The sequence below is a fragment of the Teleopsis dalmanni genome, chromosome 2 (genome assembly GCF_002237135.1).
Source record: "Teleopsis dalmanni isolate 2A chromosome 2, ASM223713v2, whole genome shotgun sequence".
NCBI lineage: Eukaryota > Metazoa > Arthropoda > Insecta > Diptera > Diopsidae > Teleopsis > Teleopsis dalmanni.
Window position 1 is genome coordinate 60,832,878 of NC_051847.1, and position 21,790 is coordinate 60,854,667.

The 21,790-nt window shown below is 27.3% G+C and overlaps 1 protein-coding gene across 1 annotated transcript in view; it reads left to right on the forward strand.

Moving 5' to 3' along the window:
- The first annotated feature begins 443 nt into the window (after positions 1-443).
- LOC119674670 overlaps positions 444-21,790 on the forward strand; it is an 85,380-nt gene continuing 64,033 nt past the window's right edge. The window contains exon 1 of the mRNA XM_038085819.1: positions 444-570. Coding sequence (XP_037941747.1) covers positions 515-570 — 56 coding nt within the window. The 5' untranslated portion in view covers positions 444-514. The remainder of the gene's footprint in view (positions 571-21,790) is intronic.

A 21,790-nucleotide genomic window follows, 5' to 3' on the forward strand; every position in this document is an offset into this window, starting at 1 on the left:
CAATTAATATATTTTGGAAAATTATTAAAGTATAAAAAAAAAATATTTTTGGTTGAAAAGTTTTATATATATTTTTGGTACTGATTATTGTCTTCGGGCAATAGGACCCAAGCCTATAATCAATTTGAGAGTTCGATTGCCGTGGGCAATGTGCGTGTGACTCTGTGAACAGCGATTTTAGCGCCAATCATAGAAGTGCTTATATTTGCTGAATTTGTGCAGTGTATTTTTGTTTTTTTTTTCTAATATAATAAATTAAACTATAATTTTCATTGATTGTTAAACTAAGTGAAAAAATTTTTAATAAATTTTTACAATTTTCAATTTTAAATTTACAATTTACAATAAAGTTAAGTTACATTGTTTAATATGCAAATGAAAAATGTTGCTGAAATACTGCAAATTATAATATAATAGAAGTGTGTTTTCTTCTAATGTTTTTTTCTTCAAAGTATCTAAAAATTAAAATTTTTTTATAATTTATTATTAATCAAATAATAACAGCAACTAAAACATGGATACAGCAAGTACATATTCAATATCATATTCTGACTGGCTTACGGAACCACGGTAACATTTATCAAAAAAAATATATATATATATAAATAATATTTTTAATTATTATTAATACTTCGTGTGTGTTTTTTTTTATTTACAAATATTTGTTTACTTTCATTTAAATTTTTAGTTATAAATGCAAAATAAAAACTTTATAATTAATATAGAATTTGAATTGGTATATTCCGATTGGCGATCCTCTATTTTAAGTCATTCTTTTTTTATATACGCAATCAAATTTACACAATATTTTGTTATAAGGGAATTTATTTTTATATATATAAAAGTTGTCAAAATAACCCCATATTATCTGTAATGTAGGTATGTAGAATATTAATCGATATATTCCGATTGATGAGCCTCTATATTAAAGTCGTTATTTTTTAAACACGAAATCAAATTTACATAATTATTTGCTATAAGGGAATTTATTTATTTATTTTTTATATAAAAATTGTCAATTTGTACCTTTATTATCTGAAATATAGGATAGGTTTGGCTAATCTAACTGTCTTCAGCTAAGTTTAAGTGTTTTGTAATAAAGGAATTTATTTATGTATTTTTTATATAAAGATTGTCTATTTGTAACATTATTATCTGAAATGTATGTTAGGTTAAACTAATTGTTTGCTAGTTAATCATAGATCTATTGGTTCCTAGTAATACCAGTTATAGTTAAGCCTCTATATTGCAATTTTTTTTGTGAATTTAAAATTGCTTAAAATTCAACAAAAATCTATTTAAAAATTTTGCAAAGCGCGTTTTTAGACCAAATCTCAGTCAAACTTGCACCCAAACGCCGTATGTGTAGTTCTAGTATATATGCACTACATTATATTGATCCCTAACGATATCAGATAGACGACAACCTTCTATAAATATTTCAATTGACTACACTTCACTTCAATGTCGTACTTTTTTATACATAAAATCTAAGTTACACATTTTTTTATTCTACAAAAAGGTTTTTTGTTTTGTATTTAAAGATAATTGATATGTTCCTTAATTATTTGAAAAATAAACAGGTTACTTTAATTGATAACGCATAGACCTATTGATCTATTATATATACCTATATATAATAAAACTTAAAATTGTGAATTTAAGATTGCTTGAATTTCTACTTCTATAGTACGTTTCTTCTGGCTTCGTTAGCCCAGTTAACTTAATTAAGTTTGCTTAAATTACTTGAATCTCAGGACAGTTAACTGGTCCAACAAAGCCAGTGAAAATATTCTATTAAGAGAGAGCCAAAATATTTTTTTAAACATTTTTAGAAACTTGGATTTAGACCAAAATTTGGGGGAATATACCTCCCCTGCCTTAGTTTTAGTACACAAGTATCGTGTTATCAGTGCCACTTTTTGAAATATTAACAGTTAATAATTACAATGTTATGAAATAATTATCACATTTAATAGTTGATAGTCTGGAATTTTAATCATCGATGATCATTAATTGTTGATGATTTGTACATAGATCTAAACCATAATTCTGTATCATATATTTATTATTTGGACAACGGAAAAAACCAGTGTTTAATTATGTATGTGGATAAGTGCCATAAATGATACGAGTACGTTGAAATTATTTATTTAAAAAGGCTAAGCGGGCAATATAAATATGATATTTTAAAAGAATCTATTTATTGTACATTGTAATATCTTAAAATATATAAAAACAAACATTGTGATTTTGTACACTTCAACTTAATTAGAAAATTTTTATTTGGACGTTTTCTAATCGTTCTGCAATACTACTATCCATTGATTTAAATTATATTATTTTATTATTAGATAATAATAAAATATATTAACATGATCATAATATAAACATCTTTAAACATATCTGGCTAGCTACGAGATCCCTCAGTATTTAAAGCATTGAGGCAGTAAGCAGTCATTGATCTGACATTATACTCAAATTTTGTTTTAAAATTTTAACTAAGTTGTTCTAGGAAACTTATAACACTTTAAACAATAAACACACATGATACATGATACTGGTTGTATATTCTTGTTATTAATGACTAAGTTGAAAAGTATGTCTTTTTCATAGTATGCCTATTTCATAATTCTAATTTCCTTTGTTGATTACAAATCTGAAATCCATAGATTATAACTATTAAGTTTACTACTACTACAGTCTTTCTTACTAAAGCATGAAAAATAGAACTGTAGGTATATAGATCATTGCTTAATAAAGCATATAGAATAGAATCGTATATGACACTTGCTTAATAAAGCATACAGAATAGTATCATATATAAAGTGTTGCTTAATAAAAAATATAGGTTAGAATCGTTTATAGAGTTTTGTTTAATAAAGCATGTGGGATATTATTGTATATATAGTCTTGCTTAATAAAGCATTTAGAATAGAATTGTATGTTGAGTTGTGCCTAAAGAAGGATATAATATGGAGCTTTTCATAGAGTCTTGTTTAACAAAGCATATAGTTTGGGGTTGTAAGTAAAACATACGATACAGAGTCTCCTCTATAAAATCTTGCTATTGAAGTATTCAAGATAAAATTGTTTATTTTGCTTTTTCTGAATGTAATTATTCAGACAATAGGCAGGATAATACAATATCGTTCTTATTACAGCTAACCTCTGTTTTGCTCTTTATAGTATATAAAAAAAATTGGACACAGAGCCTTACTTAATAGAGCAAACGTTAAGGAATTGTTTCTTTGGAGTCTTGCTTATGACCTTGTTAACTAAAGTATGTAAAACCTGGTTGTATATGTAGCTTGGCTTAATAAAGCCAGGATGTACAGAATCATATATAGTCTATTGTTTAATAAGGTGTATACAAATAATCGTTGTTTCTATAAGTCTGATATTAAAGCCTATTAGGTAGGATTATTTGGCTTGCTAATTTCATCATACTGCCATTCTCAGCGTATTTATATTAAGACTATTTTCACGTAACATACAAGAGATCTTCGTAATACAGAAGATTCTTATAATCAAAATGTTATTTCCTTTTCAGTTATGAATATTAAGATTTATTATAAGCCCAAATCTTGACTTTATTTTTTTATAATACAATAATAAACCCTTGGCGCTTCGCGAAGAATAGGATTATCATTGATTTTTCACAGAAAGAGTTGAAAGTCATATGGAAAACAGAAATTGTGGATATTATTATAAATGTTTTATTTTTTCAAATATTTATATATGCGAATATAATTCTTAATAATAATAATTCTTATAAATAACAAGAAATAATAATAAGTTTTTTTCATTGAACAAAAATGGCTTTAAATATACCCGCATATCACACTTATTAACCACATTAATGAAAAAAAAACAGAAAACTAATAGAAATAATGACTATAATTAAAGTTAATAAGATTAATACAATAATAATAATATTTATTTAGTAATTGATAATAATAATAGCAGATACAATAAAACAGAAAAATAAAAGAAATGTAAACAATAATTAAACATGAATCACCATTTGAGAAGCATAGGCTCTTTTGTAATGAATTATGTGATATTAATGAAGACAATTTATATGTGAACATTGGATTAATGAAGTTGGAAACAGCTAGCACCTTTACTCCTTCGTCCGAAAGCATCTCATTTGATTTAGACTGGAGATCAGAGTCAGGTTAGGTAGGAGTGGAGTCGAAAGTCCACTTAGGCTCAAATAATGGCTCGTTGTAGTACCACAGGATTAGCGTTTGGAAATCATGATAATCTATTTCAAATTTATTTTGAAATCCTTTTCCCTTTTATTTATCACTATGATAATATTTTATGATCTTTTAAATAATAAGTTATACTATATGTGTAGCATGTCAGATCAGGTCAGATTAAGTGAAGATATAATTTTCTATTCTTCGATTTCTTTTGTTTAGTATGTTTTAAGCAAACCAAAAGACATACTGGTTTTCGGGTATATTTTTTATTTTTTTTTTCTGAATCTCCTTTTCAATTTTTTAAATCATGATAGTATGGATATCCTCAAGTTTTTTTTGCTTCGCTTGAAGAGTTATATGTGTACCATATTACATCTTATGGGTTGCATTTTATCAGTATTAACTGGGTATAATTTTCTCAAGCTCAAACTTATTCTCTCTTTATTTTAACACGTTTAAGATCACCTATGAGACATGATAGTTCTCAGTAATACTTTTTCTTTTATTTCGAAATCCTTTTCTTTGTTTTTTACGGTATTACGAATATCGGCAAATTTTCCCTGTGTCCCTTAAATAATCAGTTAGGTATGTAACCTATTAGACCTTATGAGTTTTAGTGTAACATTATCTTATGGTATTAGGTCAATTTGTGATTTTTTGTTGTTCAACTTTTTTGTTTTAACATATTTTGGATCAACTACAATATAGGGTGGATTTAAGTGGAATTTTTACTTTTATTTTGAAGCCCTTTTTTTCTTTTTGAAAGTATGACAGCATGAGTATAGGTCAATTTTCTCTCAGTCACTTTTGTAGCAATATAGTAGTAGATGAGATACAATAGATTTTGGAGATATTTGTCAACGGCATTTTTCAGGATCCCATTTTTAATTTTTGGTCAAATTTTTTAAGTATTAAATTATGGATATAGCCCACTTTTCTCGCAGTCACTTGAATAGAAAATTATATATGAAGCATATTAGATCTTATATGATCTCATTATGTTTTAAAATATTAAGTCCAGTTAAAACTGTTCGTTTTATAACTTATTTATTTAAACGCTTTTGGGACCCACTGTAAGATAACTGTTGTTTTCGGAGACAGTTTTCATGGTCCGTATGTGAAAGGGCAAGTCTTACTTATTTTAACTAAAAAAACTATTTATAGTTCATATACCTATATATTATAGTATAAAGCTGTATAAAACTATATATAGCTGTTGTATGCTGTTGCAGGCAATCACTGAAACCGCGATTTATGTTCTAACATATATAATTACAGCAACGTTTTAGCTTTTTTGACCGATATTCCACAAAGTGCTCTGGTAAAGCATCAAATTAGTCAGCATTTTAGACATTTTTATTAAAAGATTTCATTTTGTTACTATTTTATGAATTAATTCAAGTTATTAGTGTTCATAACTGTGTGATATTTTCGCTATAAATATCCTTAACTGTACTGTAATAATTTTCCCACAATGTCGTTAAACTCTTTACGTAATATCTATTTTAATTTTTTTTTTTTTTTTATTATCACTAAATTAAAATCTTGTCGAAATTTATTTAACGTTAAGAAAATGACATAAAAATTTACCTACCCAAAATCGTAGTGTTTTTCACATAAAACTTAAAAATTAAAATTTAAGACTTCATGTAAATATTTTCTATTTTCTTTAGTATTTTTCATTAATGACCACTCAGTACCAACGTATGTTTTTCTTAATCTCCGACATCTGCAGTTTTCATATTTTATAGTGAAAAATTTTTCACATAAACCGGAGAGGGCAGTACGACGTGCAATTATTGCAGTTCATTTGGAATTTTTCTATGAGGTTTCATCAAAAAAGGGTTGAATTGTGGTGTGGATGCGTTTATGTTTGTGTGTTTCGTAGTGATTTGGTACCTTTTCCTTTTTGATGGTTTCACAAATCCAATATGCAAATGAATGGTCATAAATCTTAAAAGAACTGAAAGTGATTTTATTGACCCCCTGTAAAGCGCCGAATGCACGTAAACTGCAGCTGCTTGTGCTTCATTATCCTTAGCAATTTTGTTACAATTACTTACAAAAACACAAATTATTATAAAAATTATAAAAATAAATATATTTTAATTGCTCGTAACTTTTTATTGTTGCACTTTTCGTTGTAAATTAAAAACGGTGACAAATGCGAATACCGCAGAATTCGTGTTAAACGTTCAAAAGTTCAAGTACACGGGGACGCCTGAATTGGCTACTGCATCGCACAGATACTCCATATCGAAAGATTGAAATATCGTAATATCACCAAAATTTTTTGAGATGATGACAAAAATTTCATTTTTTAATACCTGCTCGCGTTTTATTATTAATTCAATTCAATATTTAAAATATTGTATTATTTGCTTTCATTAGCATCTTTTGTGTTTTGTATTCGATTTTTATAAATTTTATTTCATTTTATATCATCTTTGTTTTCTTTTACGTTTCGATAATGTAAATGTTAATTAATGCGATACGAATAAGAAATTTATAGCCCACACCCGAAAAGTTTCCAACACATAAAATCAAATGAAATAAAATAAAATTAAATTTAAGATACTCGACGACGACAATAACAACGACAACGACAACGACAACAACAGCGACAACCCAGCCACAGACGACAAAAACCGTCTACGTATTAACAAAGTAACCATTTTATAGCATCAGGTGGATGGATGCTGTTGATCATTATGACGATTATCAATATCTGTTCAATCACTATGTTTACAATGCTGTCCATGGTAATTATAATGATGGTGATGGTGATGATGATAATGATGAAGTTGATAGTGGTGATGTTTGTGACTCGAAATGGCGTACGTACGCATATGTAAATACACGCATGCCTACATTTTAAGTAAAGTCCACTTAAGTATAAATTATAAATTATCTTTACAGGGTGAGATTATAAAAAAGTTAGCTTGGAGCTCTCATATATAGTTTCTCTGATGTATAGAATAGTACCTAGCCTTGGAGACAAATTGTGAGATCATAAAATTGAAACTATTAAAAAAACATATATTTGATATTAGATATTAATATCTTTACATTGGAATAGACATTTAGCGGTAATTAAATTTAAAACTAAAAAAAAAAATAACCAAATGATTATTTTAAGTTAATCGAGTTTGAAAGTGATAAATAACTGTTGCTTTCGATCAATAGTTTTCTGATGCCTTGTGGTTAAATTTTTAATACACAATGTTTAATGTTTACAATGAAAATAGGCATCTTTAACAACACTTACTAAAGTAATTACATCATCTATTCAAAATATTATAATGTGCCCAAATAAATAGTATTTTTATTAATTATGAAGTAAGCCTACTTACTACACTCACATAAGCAGAATCTTTATTATTGAATTTACTAAAGTTATTTATTTTTTTAATTTATTAATTAATTGGTTTCTTGGTTGACCATTAATTAATAAAATAATATAATTTTGTTGTAATTTAATACTATTCGAAATATCTCTCTATTGAAAACAATAGTTTTTATTAAGAATTTAGTTTCTTTCGTCAAAATGAATGTTATAAGTCAATTTAAAATAAACTTATATATTATATTATATTTATATAATTATATAAATTTAAAATATGTAATTATACATATATATGTATTAAAACACTAAATTTATACGTATTAAATACGTATGTATATTGTATATCTATTATATATATAAAATTATAATTTTATATATATACAATATATAGTTCTATATATATACATATATATATAATATATAATACAATTATAGTTGTATATATAATATATATATATATATAAGCATATATAGTTGTATAATATATAATATATATATATATATAATATATATAATATATAGCTTCACTTCACACACGTAAGCAGTCAGTGTACAACTAAGCAAACACTCAAAAAAAAGATGTTAGACAGCATTACTACAAATATAAAAAAATGCTAGCTAATATACCAAAAACAAACAAAAATATCTAAAATACATTCGCAAAAAAAAAAGAAATAGTCCAAAACTGTGTAGAATATGTTTATCAAATAATACCTAGTAAAATGGACAGGCAAATAATGTTGTCGTAAAAAAGTCATCAAAGTGCTAGTTACCAGCACTAAAGCATCTATAAGCAAGATAATAACTTTATCGAAAATTGAGTGAGAATGATAATATTCAATCAATAGTGATCTTTGGAAATATTTGTTGGTTTTATAAGCTTGCTTATAATTTTATGGACTACAAAAACTATGCTTAAAGCTTTGAATGTCTCACTCCTTTCTCCATCCAATATTTATTATATCAAAACATTTTTTCTTCCTCGTTTTGTGGTATAGAACTAGAACATAAGATTATTAGAAAGATTTAATTATATAGTCCATAATAAAATACTAAGATCAGTGGTTTGTTTAACGTGTGGAGGATTCAAACTGTAAAAATTTGTCTTCGGTAAACATATAGTAAGAAAAATTTTTGTGGTTATTATTATAACAATAATTAATAATTATGATTATAATTATTATTGTAATAATCATTACTAATTTTGATTATAATTATTATTATTATAATTATTAAACAAATAACTAGGACAAAAGTTATACGCACTTTAAAACCGCTGTCATTGCACAGTTCAAATGTTAAAGCCACCTAAAGTATGGGGTTTGAGTGCTAAGCCCGCAATAGAAAATTGAAATGCTTCTATAAAATGGAATATCATATTTTCGACTTATAACTAAGAATAATTAATATTAGTTCTTTTTATTATTTTATCACATTTCTAATCTAATTTTTTTCTTAAATAAGACGTTTATTATTGAATTTTTATTGATGACTACGATTATTAAATCTATTCACATTCTGTTTGGATTATACTTGGAAAAACCATTAATTAATCTTCTAGTTGGTATTGTTTAATTTATTTGAAGAACGTATCCGAACCATTCCATGACATTTTTAAAACAATTTATTTATGGTTTGAATTTTTTTAAGAATTTATTACATCTAATAATTATTTGATTACTAATCTAACTTAAAAATCTAATCTATTATTAAAACTAACAATTTTTTATTAAATAATATTTTAATAATTTTGTTACTCTTTTCTGTTGTTGTTCCATTTAATCGAAGATTGTAGTCGGACCGCACCAAGTTTCGTGGCTTGTATATATATCTTTAAATCTTCCTAGTTATAGGGTTCCTAGAGTCCTAGTTATTTCAATGGGATGCAAAAATGATCTTACCAGATGTTCTCTAAAAATGTATAATACATAATATAAATTTATGTATAATTATGTATGATATATTATTATTAGAATTTTTGAAAGTGCTTAACTTAATCTATCATTCCTTCAAATAATTTTAAAATAATCTTTTAGAAAACAAAATATTTTAGAATCAAAACACTTTTTGTAAAAAAATAGGTAAAAAGACTTATAGGGTAAAAATTTAAATTTTGTATACTAATCTAGGATATACTAGCAGTTCTTATCGATAAAAAGTCGATTAATTGACCTGGGTTAATTGCAATAATCATTGGATGGAGTCCATTGCGAACATATTGAGTCTATTATCGTCAAGTACAATTCCTGGTAGAGTTTTAATTCTTTTTCATGACAGAAAATGACGTCATGATGTTAGATGTTGAAGCTATTAGAATAGTAAAAATTTGAGGAGATGTTTAACTACCAATAAATAAGTGCCATATCTATATTTCAACAATTTTAAAACCTCTGTAGATGCAACTATCCTTCACATAAATTTTATACTTGATTTTTGATGCAGATATTGACATTTTTTATGAAAGTATATGTACATAGTTTATTGTTTTAATTTGGAGGAAGCTGCAACCTATCAATCATCTCCTCTCGCTACTTGTCTGTAAACAATTATTACTATTGTGTGGAATTTTTCTTTGACCTTATATATCTTCCATGATATTAGCATACAACTCTCTTTGCATAGCAACAAAAAATTTTTAAAGGAATTGTATATATACTAAGCCGAGGAGTTTGTACCTATTAAAGGAATAATAAATTAGAATTTTTAAATTACTCGAACGTTTGAGCATAAATCACTGTTATGGATTGATTAACCCTGTCCTAAACTATCATTGATTATAAAATCTTGGACATGGAACTATAATTTATAAAGCAAGGAGCACATTGCCAAAAAAATAACTTTTCGATAGACAATTTTCAATTGAGCGTTTTTTTAAAAGAAAAAATTTATTTTACATATAATTGATTTTTTATATATCATAAATTATATTTTGTGCAACAACATAGTACTCTTTATTTTCAAGCACCCTGTATTTTTAATTTAATCAAACCGTTTAGCATATTGGCTTGTCTTCAATAATACATATGCCTTTATGAAATTAACTAATTTTTTTTTATCTCTTTCTAAGAAAAATAAAAAAATTTTTTCTTTTACATAATATACATATTTTACATGGTTGATATATAATATGAATTAATGAAATGTAAACTTTTTTGTTGAAATTTAAATAAAATTTCACTTTTAATACTGAGGCTGAAATAAAAGAAAAATTATAACTTTATTTGGCTTTGTTATGTGATGAGCAAATTGAAATTATTTTATTAATAAAAAAAACAATAAAAAAAAATATATATGAATATAAAAAAATTTAATATTAAATTATTTAGTAAAAATTAAGTAATATTTTTTTATTGCAATGTTTAGTGTTCATATATAAATGAATATTTTTTTTATCTAGTTTTCCCATGGATTTCATTCATATATAAGCTTATTCAAATTTTTTTGAAACTTAAATAAAATATTATTGCAATAATTGTAATAGTTGTGATATGTAGTCTAGGTAATATTATATTTTTTATTAACAGTATCACTAGTTTATATACTTTAAGGCTAATATTAGTGGGTATAATTATAGATAAACCATATAGATTCTTAGCGATACTAAATCGGAGCTTTTTAACAGGGTTCACATCACTTAAGATGTGTGTATCCTTAGTGAATTTAAGATATAGTTCAGCATAGTATAAAGGACTAAATTTCGTTTCTCAAAGCAAATAGTGCAAGGAATTTTGTAAGAATTTTTGTTAGAGAAAATAGAATAAAAGAGGACTTATTCCAGAGTTTTCTTATACCTCAATTCTTTACATCTTTAGTATTTGTCACTGCTGGTGTTTTTATATACCACGCAGAATAATTTATACTATAGCATAATCTACAACCTACAGTTATAGGTCTTATATGTAATAATCACCATTATCTACGAAAAAATGAAATAATTCTTTATGATCTATAAATGGCATCGCTACGGATCTATCACATCTATGTGTGTTTTCCGCTGACTAGCACTATTTACCTACCTTAAGAAGTCGTTAAGCATTTTAAATGATATATTTATAGATTTCAGTTGAAAGGTCAAAACTTCGTCAGGAGTATATGGTAGATAAGTATGACAAAGAGTTGCGTTTCCAGTGAAGCAAAGGACTGCAATTATATCATTTTGTAGAATGTGATGATAATCAAACTAAAAGTTACCTTATGAATTTATTTTTAAATTACTAAGTTGATCTTGTTTTTTTAAACTTAAAGTTAAAGTTCTAGTGGAACCTCTATCAATAAATGAAGCATAATACTGCGGTAAAGTCTTACTAAAAGTCTATCTCACTTAGCAAATATTTAAACTCTGCTTCCTGTTCATTGTTCCATTAAGTCAATAATAAAAATAGAAAAAATAAACTATGGATAAAGGCTATCAATAAATCATAATACGGTGCTGAAACATCAGTAATACAAGTAAATCTCTTCTCGAACAGAGTAAACCTGAGTAGATCGAATAGATCTAAATTGTTTGCTTAACGAAAATCACAATTTCTTTGAAGCGTTTCTCATCCATTTGGACCAAACTACAGCATATACTAATAATAGGAATTTGTTTTATGTTCCACTACATTAAGAGAAACAATAAACTTCCTATCATATGTTGTATAAAATACAATAGCAAAAGTATCTGCCACAAGGATACTTAGTTATAAGTTACGATATACTCGAGAATAAAACTTACGCACAACGTGAGACTTTTCTCACACTTTATCAACGCATTTAATTCTGATTTCGTATAAGCCCAAGAAAATTATTTTGATAAATTAAAATGGAAAGAAAAGATTGTTATGTTTTGTGTATAAAAAGGGTGCAGGACATGTATTCTCTTTGGTTTTACTTAATCTCGGACAGAAAGATGGACCTTGGTTGTTTTACTTTGATATACTTTTGCTATTAGCAATACCTTTTATATAACAGATGAATCCTTTTTCTTAACAAAACATCACTCATATGATACAAAGGGCACTGCATAGATCAAATTTATAAACCTATCTTTACACAGTAACTGCTCGTATATGTATCTGCGCGTCCAACTGTTTAGTGTTAGTTAATTTATGCGCAAATGGACATGAAATTGATAAAAAGAAACTGAAAGATGTAGGGATATTAAGGCAAACACAGCACTCAACTAAAAGCATTAGCTCATCTTGGTGATATGCGTTTAAGGGTTGAGAGCATATAACAACAATAACAACAACAACAACAAAAACAATAACAATGCTGCATTATCATTAAAAATGCCTACAGATACGGATACATTGACGTATATTGAGGCGATTGCCTACCTGAGTTTCAATTATATCGTCAACACTCGAATGGTTGAAAGCGTTTCGCGTCCACAACTACGTCCATGTACGTCCGTGCAGAGTCCACTATAATATTTGGGTGTGTACGTGTGTATGTTTGTGGCTGTGTGTCAGTTTATTTGTAGGTTCGGTTTCTTATGTTTGCATTGTGCGCATCACAAAAAGGGTTCCTTTTAGTGCCTTCAGCGATTACGCTTCACTGCTTAATAATATGTACTGTACTGTGGCACATCATTTCCATTGTGTTCACATTAAATCGGACAAGAAACAAGCGAAATGTCCAACCACGAAAAACAATGACAAACAAAAAGCGAAATCAGTGCCAAGAAAACTTCCAACTTTTAAAAAATCCATAAACTGAAAAGTTCTTAATCAGGCAGAAGTTTTGACAGTACTCTGAGCATTCGTGGATGTTGTGCGAGTAGTTCATTACGTACGAGTACGAGTACGTAAAAGGACATTTGCGTAAGATGCTTAAATTGAATATTATTATATTTTTAGAAAGCGAATTAAGATTCGTTAGAAAGCAGCAGCAAAAAGGATGCATGCAGTTCAAACCGACCGGTACACTGTCGCTGAAAGCATTATGCAAATTACTAACAACAGAAACCTTTTAAATAGATAAACAACAACTGTGTATAATGGTACAAACGGTACAATAATGGGAAGGGTCATATACTACTATGGTATATACCTTGACTGTGGACGTTGTCCAAATATGAAACAGAAAAACATAACGCATTGTCATTTCATTTTAGAATAAAATTAAAAATGCTTTTAATATAAGCTGTGTGTACAGACTTAAATCGTACACCGATGCAGCGGAACGTACTCGTATCTTATTCAATTTTCCACAGATATGTATATACAAAATACTTTGATTTTATTGCATCTGCGTGACACGTAACGGTCGCTGTTGCTTTTAAGTCTTCTCTCACAAATTCAAGTGATCTTTATTTTGTCGTTAAATGCTGTTTTTTTTTTTGCTGCGGGCTATCCAGCCGGATGCCATGTCTCACTTGTTACAAATGGACATTGCAGTTTTTATTCCAGCTTTTTTTTTTGTTCAATTTATACATTAATTTATTTATCTATTCATACTACCATTGCCATTTGTATCTTACCACCTAATATTATGGTTGGCAAGGTGGGCCCGATAGGCACCTTAGCTATTACCACATCATACAGCAGCCAAACTCACGCATACATAAAATATGCAAATTGAAATGCTTGAAATTAATAAATAAAAAATCTCAAAAATTAATTAAAATAAAATCATATCAACTAAATTTATAATGCAATTTGGTGTAGACATTTTTATATACTATACATATATATATATTTCACATGGGCATATAACCATACATACATATATGTAAGTTTAAATATTGTTATTATTATCTGTGCTGCGCTTTATATTGTATCTATTAAGACCGATAATTTTCCGTCTAATGTCGTAAATATCCATTTTGTGTGTATGCAAATTAGTCAATTAAAATGAAGACGACGGCAATATGTAGCCGTTGATGATGATCATGTCGATGAAGTTGTTGTCGATGATCATAGTAATGATGATATTGGTAATGACCACGACAACGTTACCATTAACCAAGAAACATTCACCTCCAAGCTATTAAAATATATGCACTCGGTATTTTGATGAAATTTCCTTTAATTTCCTTTTTTTTGTTTTTAATAAAGAACTTTATGTACTCATACATTGTAATCATCGATCTCTCCTAACAAAAAAAATTTTAATGGAACTATTTTCAATGTAAAATTATTAAAATAAAATAACATAGTATAACATTTTCAAATGTCTATAAAATATCTAAAGATTTTCTTTTTTTCTGCTTGGTTTAAGTTGAGTGATCCAAGTACTACGAAGATCCATGCTTAAAACTAATAAAGCTCTTATGGTTATTATTGATGTGAATTAACACTATGGGAAAAAAATCCCATTCAGATATATTTACGCCTCTATTCTGTTATTAGAGGGGATATATACATAAAAATAACTTTTAAAAAATGCAATGAAAAACTATTAAATTTTTTGGTCTTTAATACTTTTAACCGAATATATATAGATACACTTAAAATCACATTTTAAAATCACATTAAAATCACTGTTTTTCAAGAACAAAATGAAAAACTACTGATGTTTTTCTCCTTTATATTTTCAATCCACACTATTATTTATATCATTTTTATATTAGGCGATTGAAGAATTACTTATTTAAGCGACCATTTCTTTTTTCTGTAAAATTACTTTTTATTGATTGAAATTACAAAAATTTCAGAATTCATTTACTCTTGCTGTATGTGACTACCTTTTGTCGTAACTATGGCCTTCAGACAGTTAAAAAATGATTTGCAAGCTTTACGAATGTGATATTTCAGTATTTTGGCCATTCCTGAACAATGACCTTCTACATTGCATCCATACTGGCACACATATATATAGGTCCTCTCCTTGCTCTCCAAAATGACCCACATGAAATAATCCGTAGGATTTACTTATGGCAAATTCGAAAGCCATTGGTTCACACAATAACCATTTTTTAACCAGACTTGGTTTGCACGAGCTTTATGAGACCGACACCGGTGCCGAGTGTTGTTAGAACATCCATCGTTTATGGCCGAAAAGTTTGTGTGCTAACGGGTCTAAAACAATTTCCAAAATATTTTTCCGATAGTAAGTGGCATTAACTTTGACACCAGGCTTGATGAAAATGTTTGGAGAGCATTCATCAGGTGTCAGAGTTCCCCATATCATTTTTCAAATACCATACCCAAATTTTCGGCAGTGCGTTCCGTTAAGTAAAACACTCATTTTGAGAGTTTATGAACTGTTTGTTTGGAAATTCGCTTTATAAATCATACAAAATAAATTTTAAAGATCACTTCTTAACAAAACCTACGGCAATAACTGTTTATTCTTGGTAGATTTTGTTTAACCGACTATTTTACTAGTACAGATATACTAATCCGTTTAAAATTACTGAGTACGCGATAGCAGGTATTGGGTAGGAGAAGATAAGAGATACTAATATCATATGCACTATCATTACCGCTCTAAACCTTTAAATTTAATGATGATTTTTTATAACTAATATATTAATAAATATATAATATAATTTAATAAATTAAATTTTTGTTCTATATAGTAGTTAAAAATTTTTTTCAAATCATTTACGAATTAACACATAGTTGGCAGAAGCAGATTCATATTTCATTATTTCATTTCATTATTTAGTTCTTCAATCTTTTAATACTACATGCTTAGTCAAACGACAAAGATACCTAGGTGTCATACACCTGAACTTTAAGCCTAATATAGTACTTCTACAAGTATTGAAATTATAAAGATTAAATTAATTTTATATAAATATGAGTTATATAAATTAAAGATAAAATAAAATAGTCACTTGAAATAGTTCTGGAGTTTAAGAAAATGTATTCGGAATGTTAAAGTATAACCAATGATGTAGACGGAACTATAGATAAATTAATTGAAGGAACCATAAGTACCTTCAACCATAGGCAATAACTTCTGGAACTCAATTATATATCTATTGAATGGAGTCTCTAGTTCACATCTCAACTCAACTCATATGAATTTTACTTTTTGAGTATAAATTATTTTGTTATTGAAATTAGATGAAATTTATTATGTTCTTTACATTATTAAACACATTATAATCAAAATGGATAATAAATTCTAGAACTAATTTCTGAAGTCTTTAGTTCACACCTCAACTCAGATGAGTTTTTGTTTTTTGAGTATCAATTGTTTTGTTATTCAAATTAAATTAAACTAATTATTTTCTTTAAATAATTAAAGATATTAATAATTAAAATAAAATTGAAAAACAATAATACACATTTTCCGATAACAACAGATCATTTATTTCTAATTACAATAATTAGTTGTTGATGTGTTTGTTGTTAAATATAAAAAACGTGTTTATTATTAAGCTTAACTTAATATACATTAAGATATATAAATATAAGATATATATATAAGATATATATATAAGATATATATATAAGATATATATATATATATATATATATATCTAAGTTAAACTAATTATTTTTTTTTTTTATTTTTTTCTTTTTCTTTTATTATTTTTCGATAAAAATAATTTAATTTCTCTGACAACAACAGACCATTTTTTGGATCGAAGATAATTTGCTTGCTGCTAAAAATAGAAGACATGCACTATACTCTATTAGTGTAGTTCCAAAAAAAAAAAAAAATTAATTCAAGGGGTTAATCGCTTATAAAACACGTTCAATGTTAAAAATGGATTATTAAAATTAAATATAGTAAAAATAAATATTCACAATGGGATTTAATATATTTTTGGCAAAAAAAATAATGAAATTTGGTTAGCTCTATTCATTCTGCAGTTTATAGTTTATTGGCTTGTTATAAATTATTTATTTTTTTAATTATTTATTAATTTATAATTATAAATTGTAATTAGTTTGGTATTTTTTTTTAATTTGTTAAGAAAATCAATGCAATACTCAAAATTCAATAACAAAAACAAAAAACAACAACTGAGGTTGAAGGCAGTTCAATAGATAATTTGTATATAAATTTAATGTTATTTTTTGATTTTCTTTTTGACCATATTTATCTGATTTATCGTTTTGTTACCTATTTTGATTTTGAAGTTGAACTTTTTTTCTATTTAAATATTGACATTCCGCAGAAAAGTTACGCATAAAATGTATGGAAACATTTCGGTGCGATTTCAAATGAGCTCATGCAAGCCTACTTTACAGCTTCCGGCTTTGCGGTTAAAATTTGAATACGAAATTCTGAAATCACATAAAAAATTATTATGAATTTCTTCGAAATAACATTGAGATTATTTGATAGCATTCATTGTCTATAGATTTAATTAATAATATTGACACCAAATTTTACATAATTTAGAATTAGACCGATACCCTTCGATGTACGTGGTATTTATGTATATGATGAGTTAGTATGTTTAACAAAAATAAAAATTTGTTTCAAATTTTATAATGACACAAATGTCATTATCATCATTCCTTTACGTCTTCCAACCGGAAATAGATTTAACGGATTATTGGTATTAGTGGGCTTTTTATCTAATGTTTTCTTTCAAGCTGATCTTCTGAACAATAGTTCAATAAATGAGTTGAAGTTATTATTATAATATTACAGATTTAGTAAAATCGTAAATAAGATGTCACAAAAAAAGTATAAGATTTAACTTATTTTTTATTTTTATTTATTCATTTTCCTTATAAGAATTTTTCACAATGCTAAGTCAGCAGCTAAGTTATTTATTTATTTTATTTTATTTTTATCTGTGTACCTTCGATCGTTTTTATTGGCCATCAATTTAAACACCTGATATTCTTTACAATACCATTAACAATCGTAACAACAACAATAACAATCATAACAACGACAACAACTATAATAAGAACAACATCAATATGCAAAATTGTGCACTTACACTACATATTCACTAACGACACGAATGCCACCGCGGCCGTCGCCACCACATAATTTAATGATGCGGGTGCAACACGTGCCGAAGCACGAAAAAAGTACACAAAATAAAATCTTGTTTATCAAACCGAAGTACCGAACAAAACCGAAGGGAACTTAACTACTCGTCAGCAGATTATATAGAAACAACAATAACAACAAGCTTAATGTACACTAATAAGTAGTATATGCTAGTTTGTTGTTGCGCTGTTTTCTCCCACAGTATAACACATTAGCAGTACGCGTATAACACATTTGTTCTAATTATGGTCAAAGAAAATTAAAAAAAGAAGTAAATAAGAATAAATATTTTATTTGTTTTTTTATTGTCTTTGCACCAATCGTTGCGTAGGTGTTCAACTGTGTAAACACTTAATTCACTTTCATGTCCAAATGAATTTAAAATTTATTTTTTGTTTTTTTTTTTTTTCTTTCTGGAAAAATTATGTTGTTAATATTGTTGTCAACGTAAAGGTTGAGTAATTTCGCATATGTGTTCTGTTCTTTAAATCGTGTTGAGTAGCCTATTTAGCAAATCATAAATAACAAGAACAAGAAGAAGAGGAAGAAAAAAATGCTTACTACACTGTAACAAAAGAATAAGCCAAGTTTAAGTGAAAAGTCGCACGCTCAGTGGGTTGAAAAATAATGTGCAAAATTTATCTAAAAAAGAGGGACGTAAGTAGGCAGGAATTTGTGGTATTTTATGCATGCAAATATATATTGTAATATAAGTAATTTATTAAACCGAAATTTGCAATATTTGCACGCGTAAATTGACTTATAATGTCTTCAAAAACATAATTGTGTTAAAATTGTAAAAGAGGTAGAAGTGAGGAACAAATTTTCACAACACGCAATGGGACATAACTTTTGCAACAGTAAAGTATTTACGAAAAAAAAAAACAATAACATAAATAAAAAAAAATGCACTATAATAACAAAGAAGGGTTAATTTACTGACATTCGTTACCTTATTTGGGACATTTTTTACATACGTACTTGTTGCTTTATTTCCCTGCGCTGTTATAAATAGAAGGGTTGCTTGCTAATAATTCACTCAAATGTCGGCTACTTTTAATACTTGGTTCAGTAACCATAAAAATTACTATGTTGCGTCCCACAACGTTTACTCCTCTTGCGCACAATACTTAGCTTCCTAGCATTACACAAAGCAACATGTAATTACTCACAGCAGTTTGTATAACACTTTGTAAGAAATGCATAGAAAATAACAATATTGCGTACGCATGGGAAATTTTTAATTAGTACATTTCAATTATTTGAAACTTACACAGCGTGCGTCGTCGCTTTAAGCTTTATTCTGAGGTGTCAAAATCGGTACTTTTTTTAAATTTCATTTTTTTCTTTTCTTTATTTTTTTTTGGTATTTTTGCTTAGAAATTTCTTTACACATTATTTCGTAAAAAATGTGCTAATATGTTGGCAAAAGTTTTCAATTTCTTACTAATTTGACTAACGCTGTTAATCACGCTAAACAAATAATTCAGTTGAATGAAAATATTTTTTAAATAAACATTTTCTAGGTACATAGACGAACAGACATTATGGAGAAAATTTTTTTATACAGGGTGTGTTATTAATAGTTTGCAATACAGTGTAGAAAATTTAAAGGTAAATGTTACTCAAGATTGACTTTAAATTTATGTATGTACATTTATGTGGACCTAATAGGCTCTAGTCAAGGAAAAGATATATTGTTTACATAGTCGACAACCTCATTAAAGCGAATTTTAAGCGATTTAAGAGCGGTTGAATTAGATCGAGTCCCTTTTAATAATATTGGCTGTTTTGGATTCCACATAATCACACTACGATTCCTAATCAAAGTTATTTAAGCGTGTTGACTTTTGTCCATATTACAAATTACAGATACACTGGAAACGAATTTATTTTTTAGTTAATAATATACTAATATTGAGATACTGATGTTTCTTAAACGCTGAACAGTAACCAAAAGGATATTTAAAGATAGTTACTAATTTCTCCTCATCGTCTTCTATTCTTCGTCATCCATTCTTGCCGCTAAAAATAAAATTTCCAATCCCTCAACATTTTAAGGATTACTATATTTAAGAAAACTTAGTCAGTGGATCATATTTAGTGATCATATATCATACGCTTGGATCATATGTTTATGCTTATCAGTAAAATATTCGTTGGTGACTTTAATATACTCTTTATCATCAAAAGTAATTATCATATAACACAAAATATGGTGATTACCCATCTAATATTAATTTTAAAAGTGCTTACCTAGCTTTAATGACAAGTTTGTGAGTGACTTTACGTGGACCGTCTATAGGTCCGTTGCGTTATCCACACACTTGCATAGTTTAGAATTCAATGTAGTTCTAGAATTTGACATTTAGAAATGTTACGTATTATAGGACGCGTTTGTATTTGATATTAGGTAATTGTAAGGGTTTTTAATTGTAAGGGTTGCATGTCCATCAGTAAGGAATCTGAGATCTATTTCTGATATATGACTTATCAAAAGTATATTATCTGAAACTTAAAGTTTCAACGCCTCTTTTTGAATTAAACTAAAATCGTTAGGTATTTCGTCTGGTTATATCTTAATATTGTTTCTTACTAAATAAGTACTCACTTCATCTCTCGCACGCTCTCTTTCTTTCCCTAATTCTTTCTCAATGTCTCTTTTTCTTCCAACCTCTTCATCTTTTTTGTCTCTATTTCTGGTAAAAAAAAATGGGAAATACTGTCTTTTACTTTCTTTTACTGTCTTTACCTATTTTCCCTTCCATCTCTACCGTCCTTTATCTCTTTTCTTCACGTTCTTATTTATCATCTTTTCCTCATTGTTCTTCTTTTTTTGTTACTCTCTTTTTTCTTCTCTTCTACTTCCACGCTCTTTTTTCTGTCTCTTCCTACTTTTCCCGCTCTTCCCACTTTTTCGTCTTTTCACTTTCCTACTCTTTTGCATCTTGTTACTCTTTCTCGTGCTTTCTTTATCTCTCTCATATTTTCCCCTCTTGTTTTCTATCTGTTTTTTCTCTTTTTTTCTGCTTCGTCACTTTTTGTACCTTTAACTTGTTGTTTTTATTTTTATATAAGAAAACTTCAAGAAAAACTACCCGTTTTCGATAACATTCTGTAGTACAGTGATTATTCAGTTATCATTGCTTTACTTGTGAATATTTCCATATCTATTTCACTAGATTTGCATTATTACATTTTAACTTAATTACACAAGTGCCTATTGTTTTATTGGATAGGTAAAAGCTTTACAGACACAACTCAAGTTTATTTTTGTAATTATAGATATCTAACTTAGTTTTCAGTTTAGTTAATCAAATATTTAATTCGA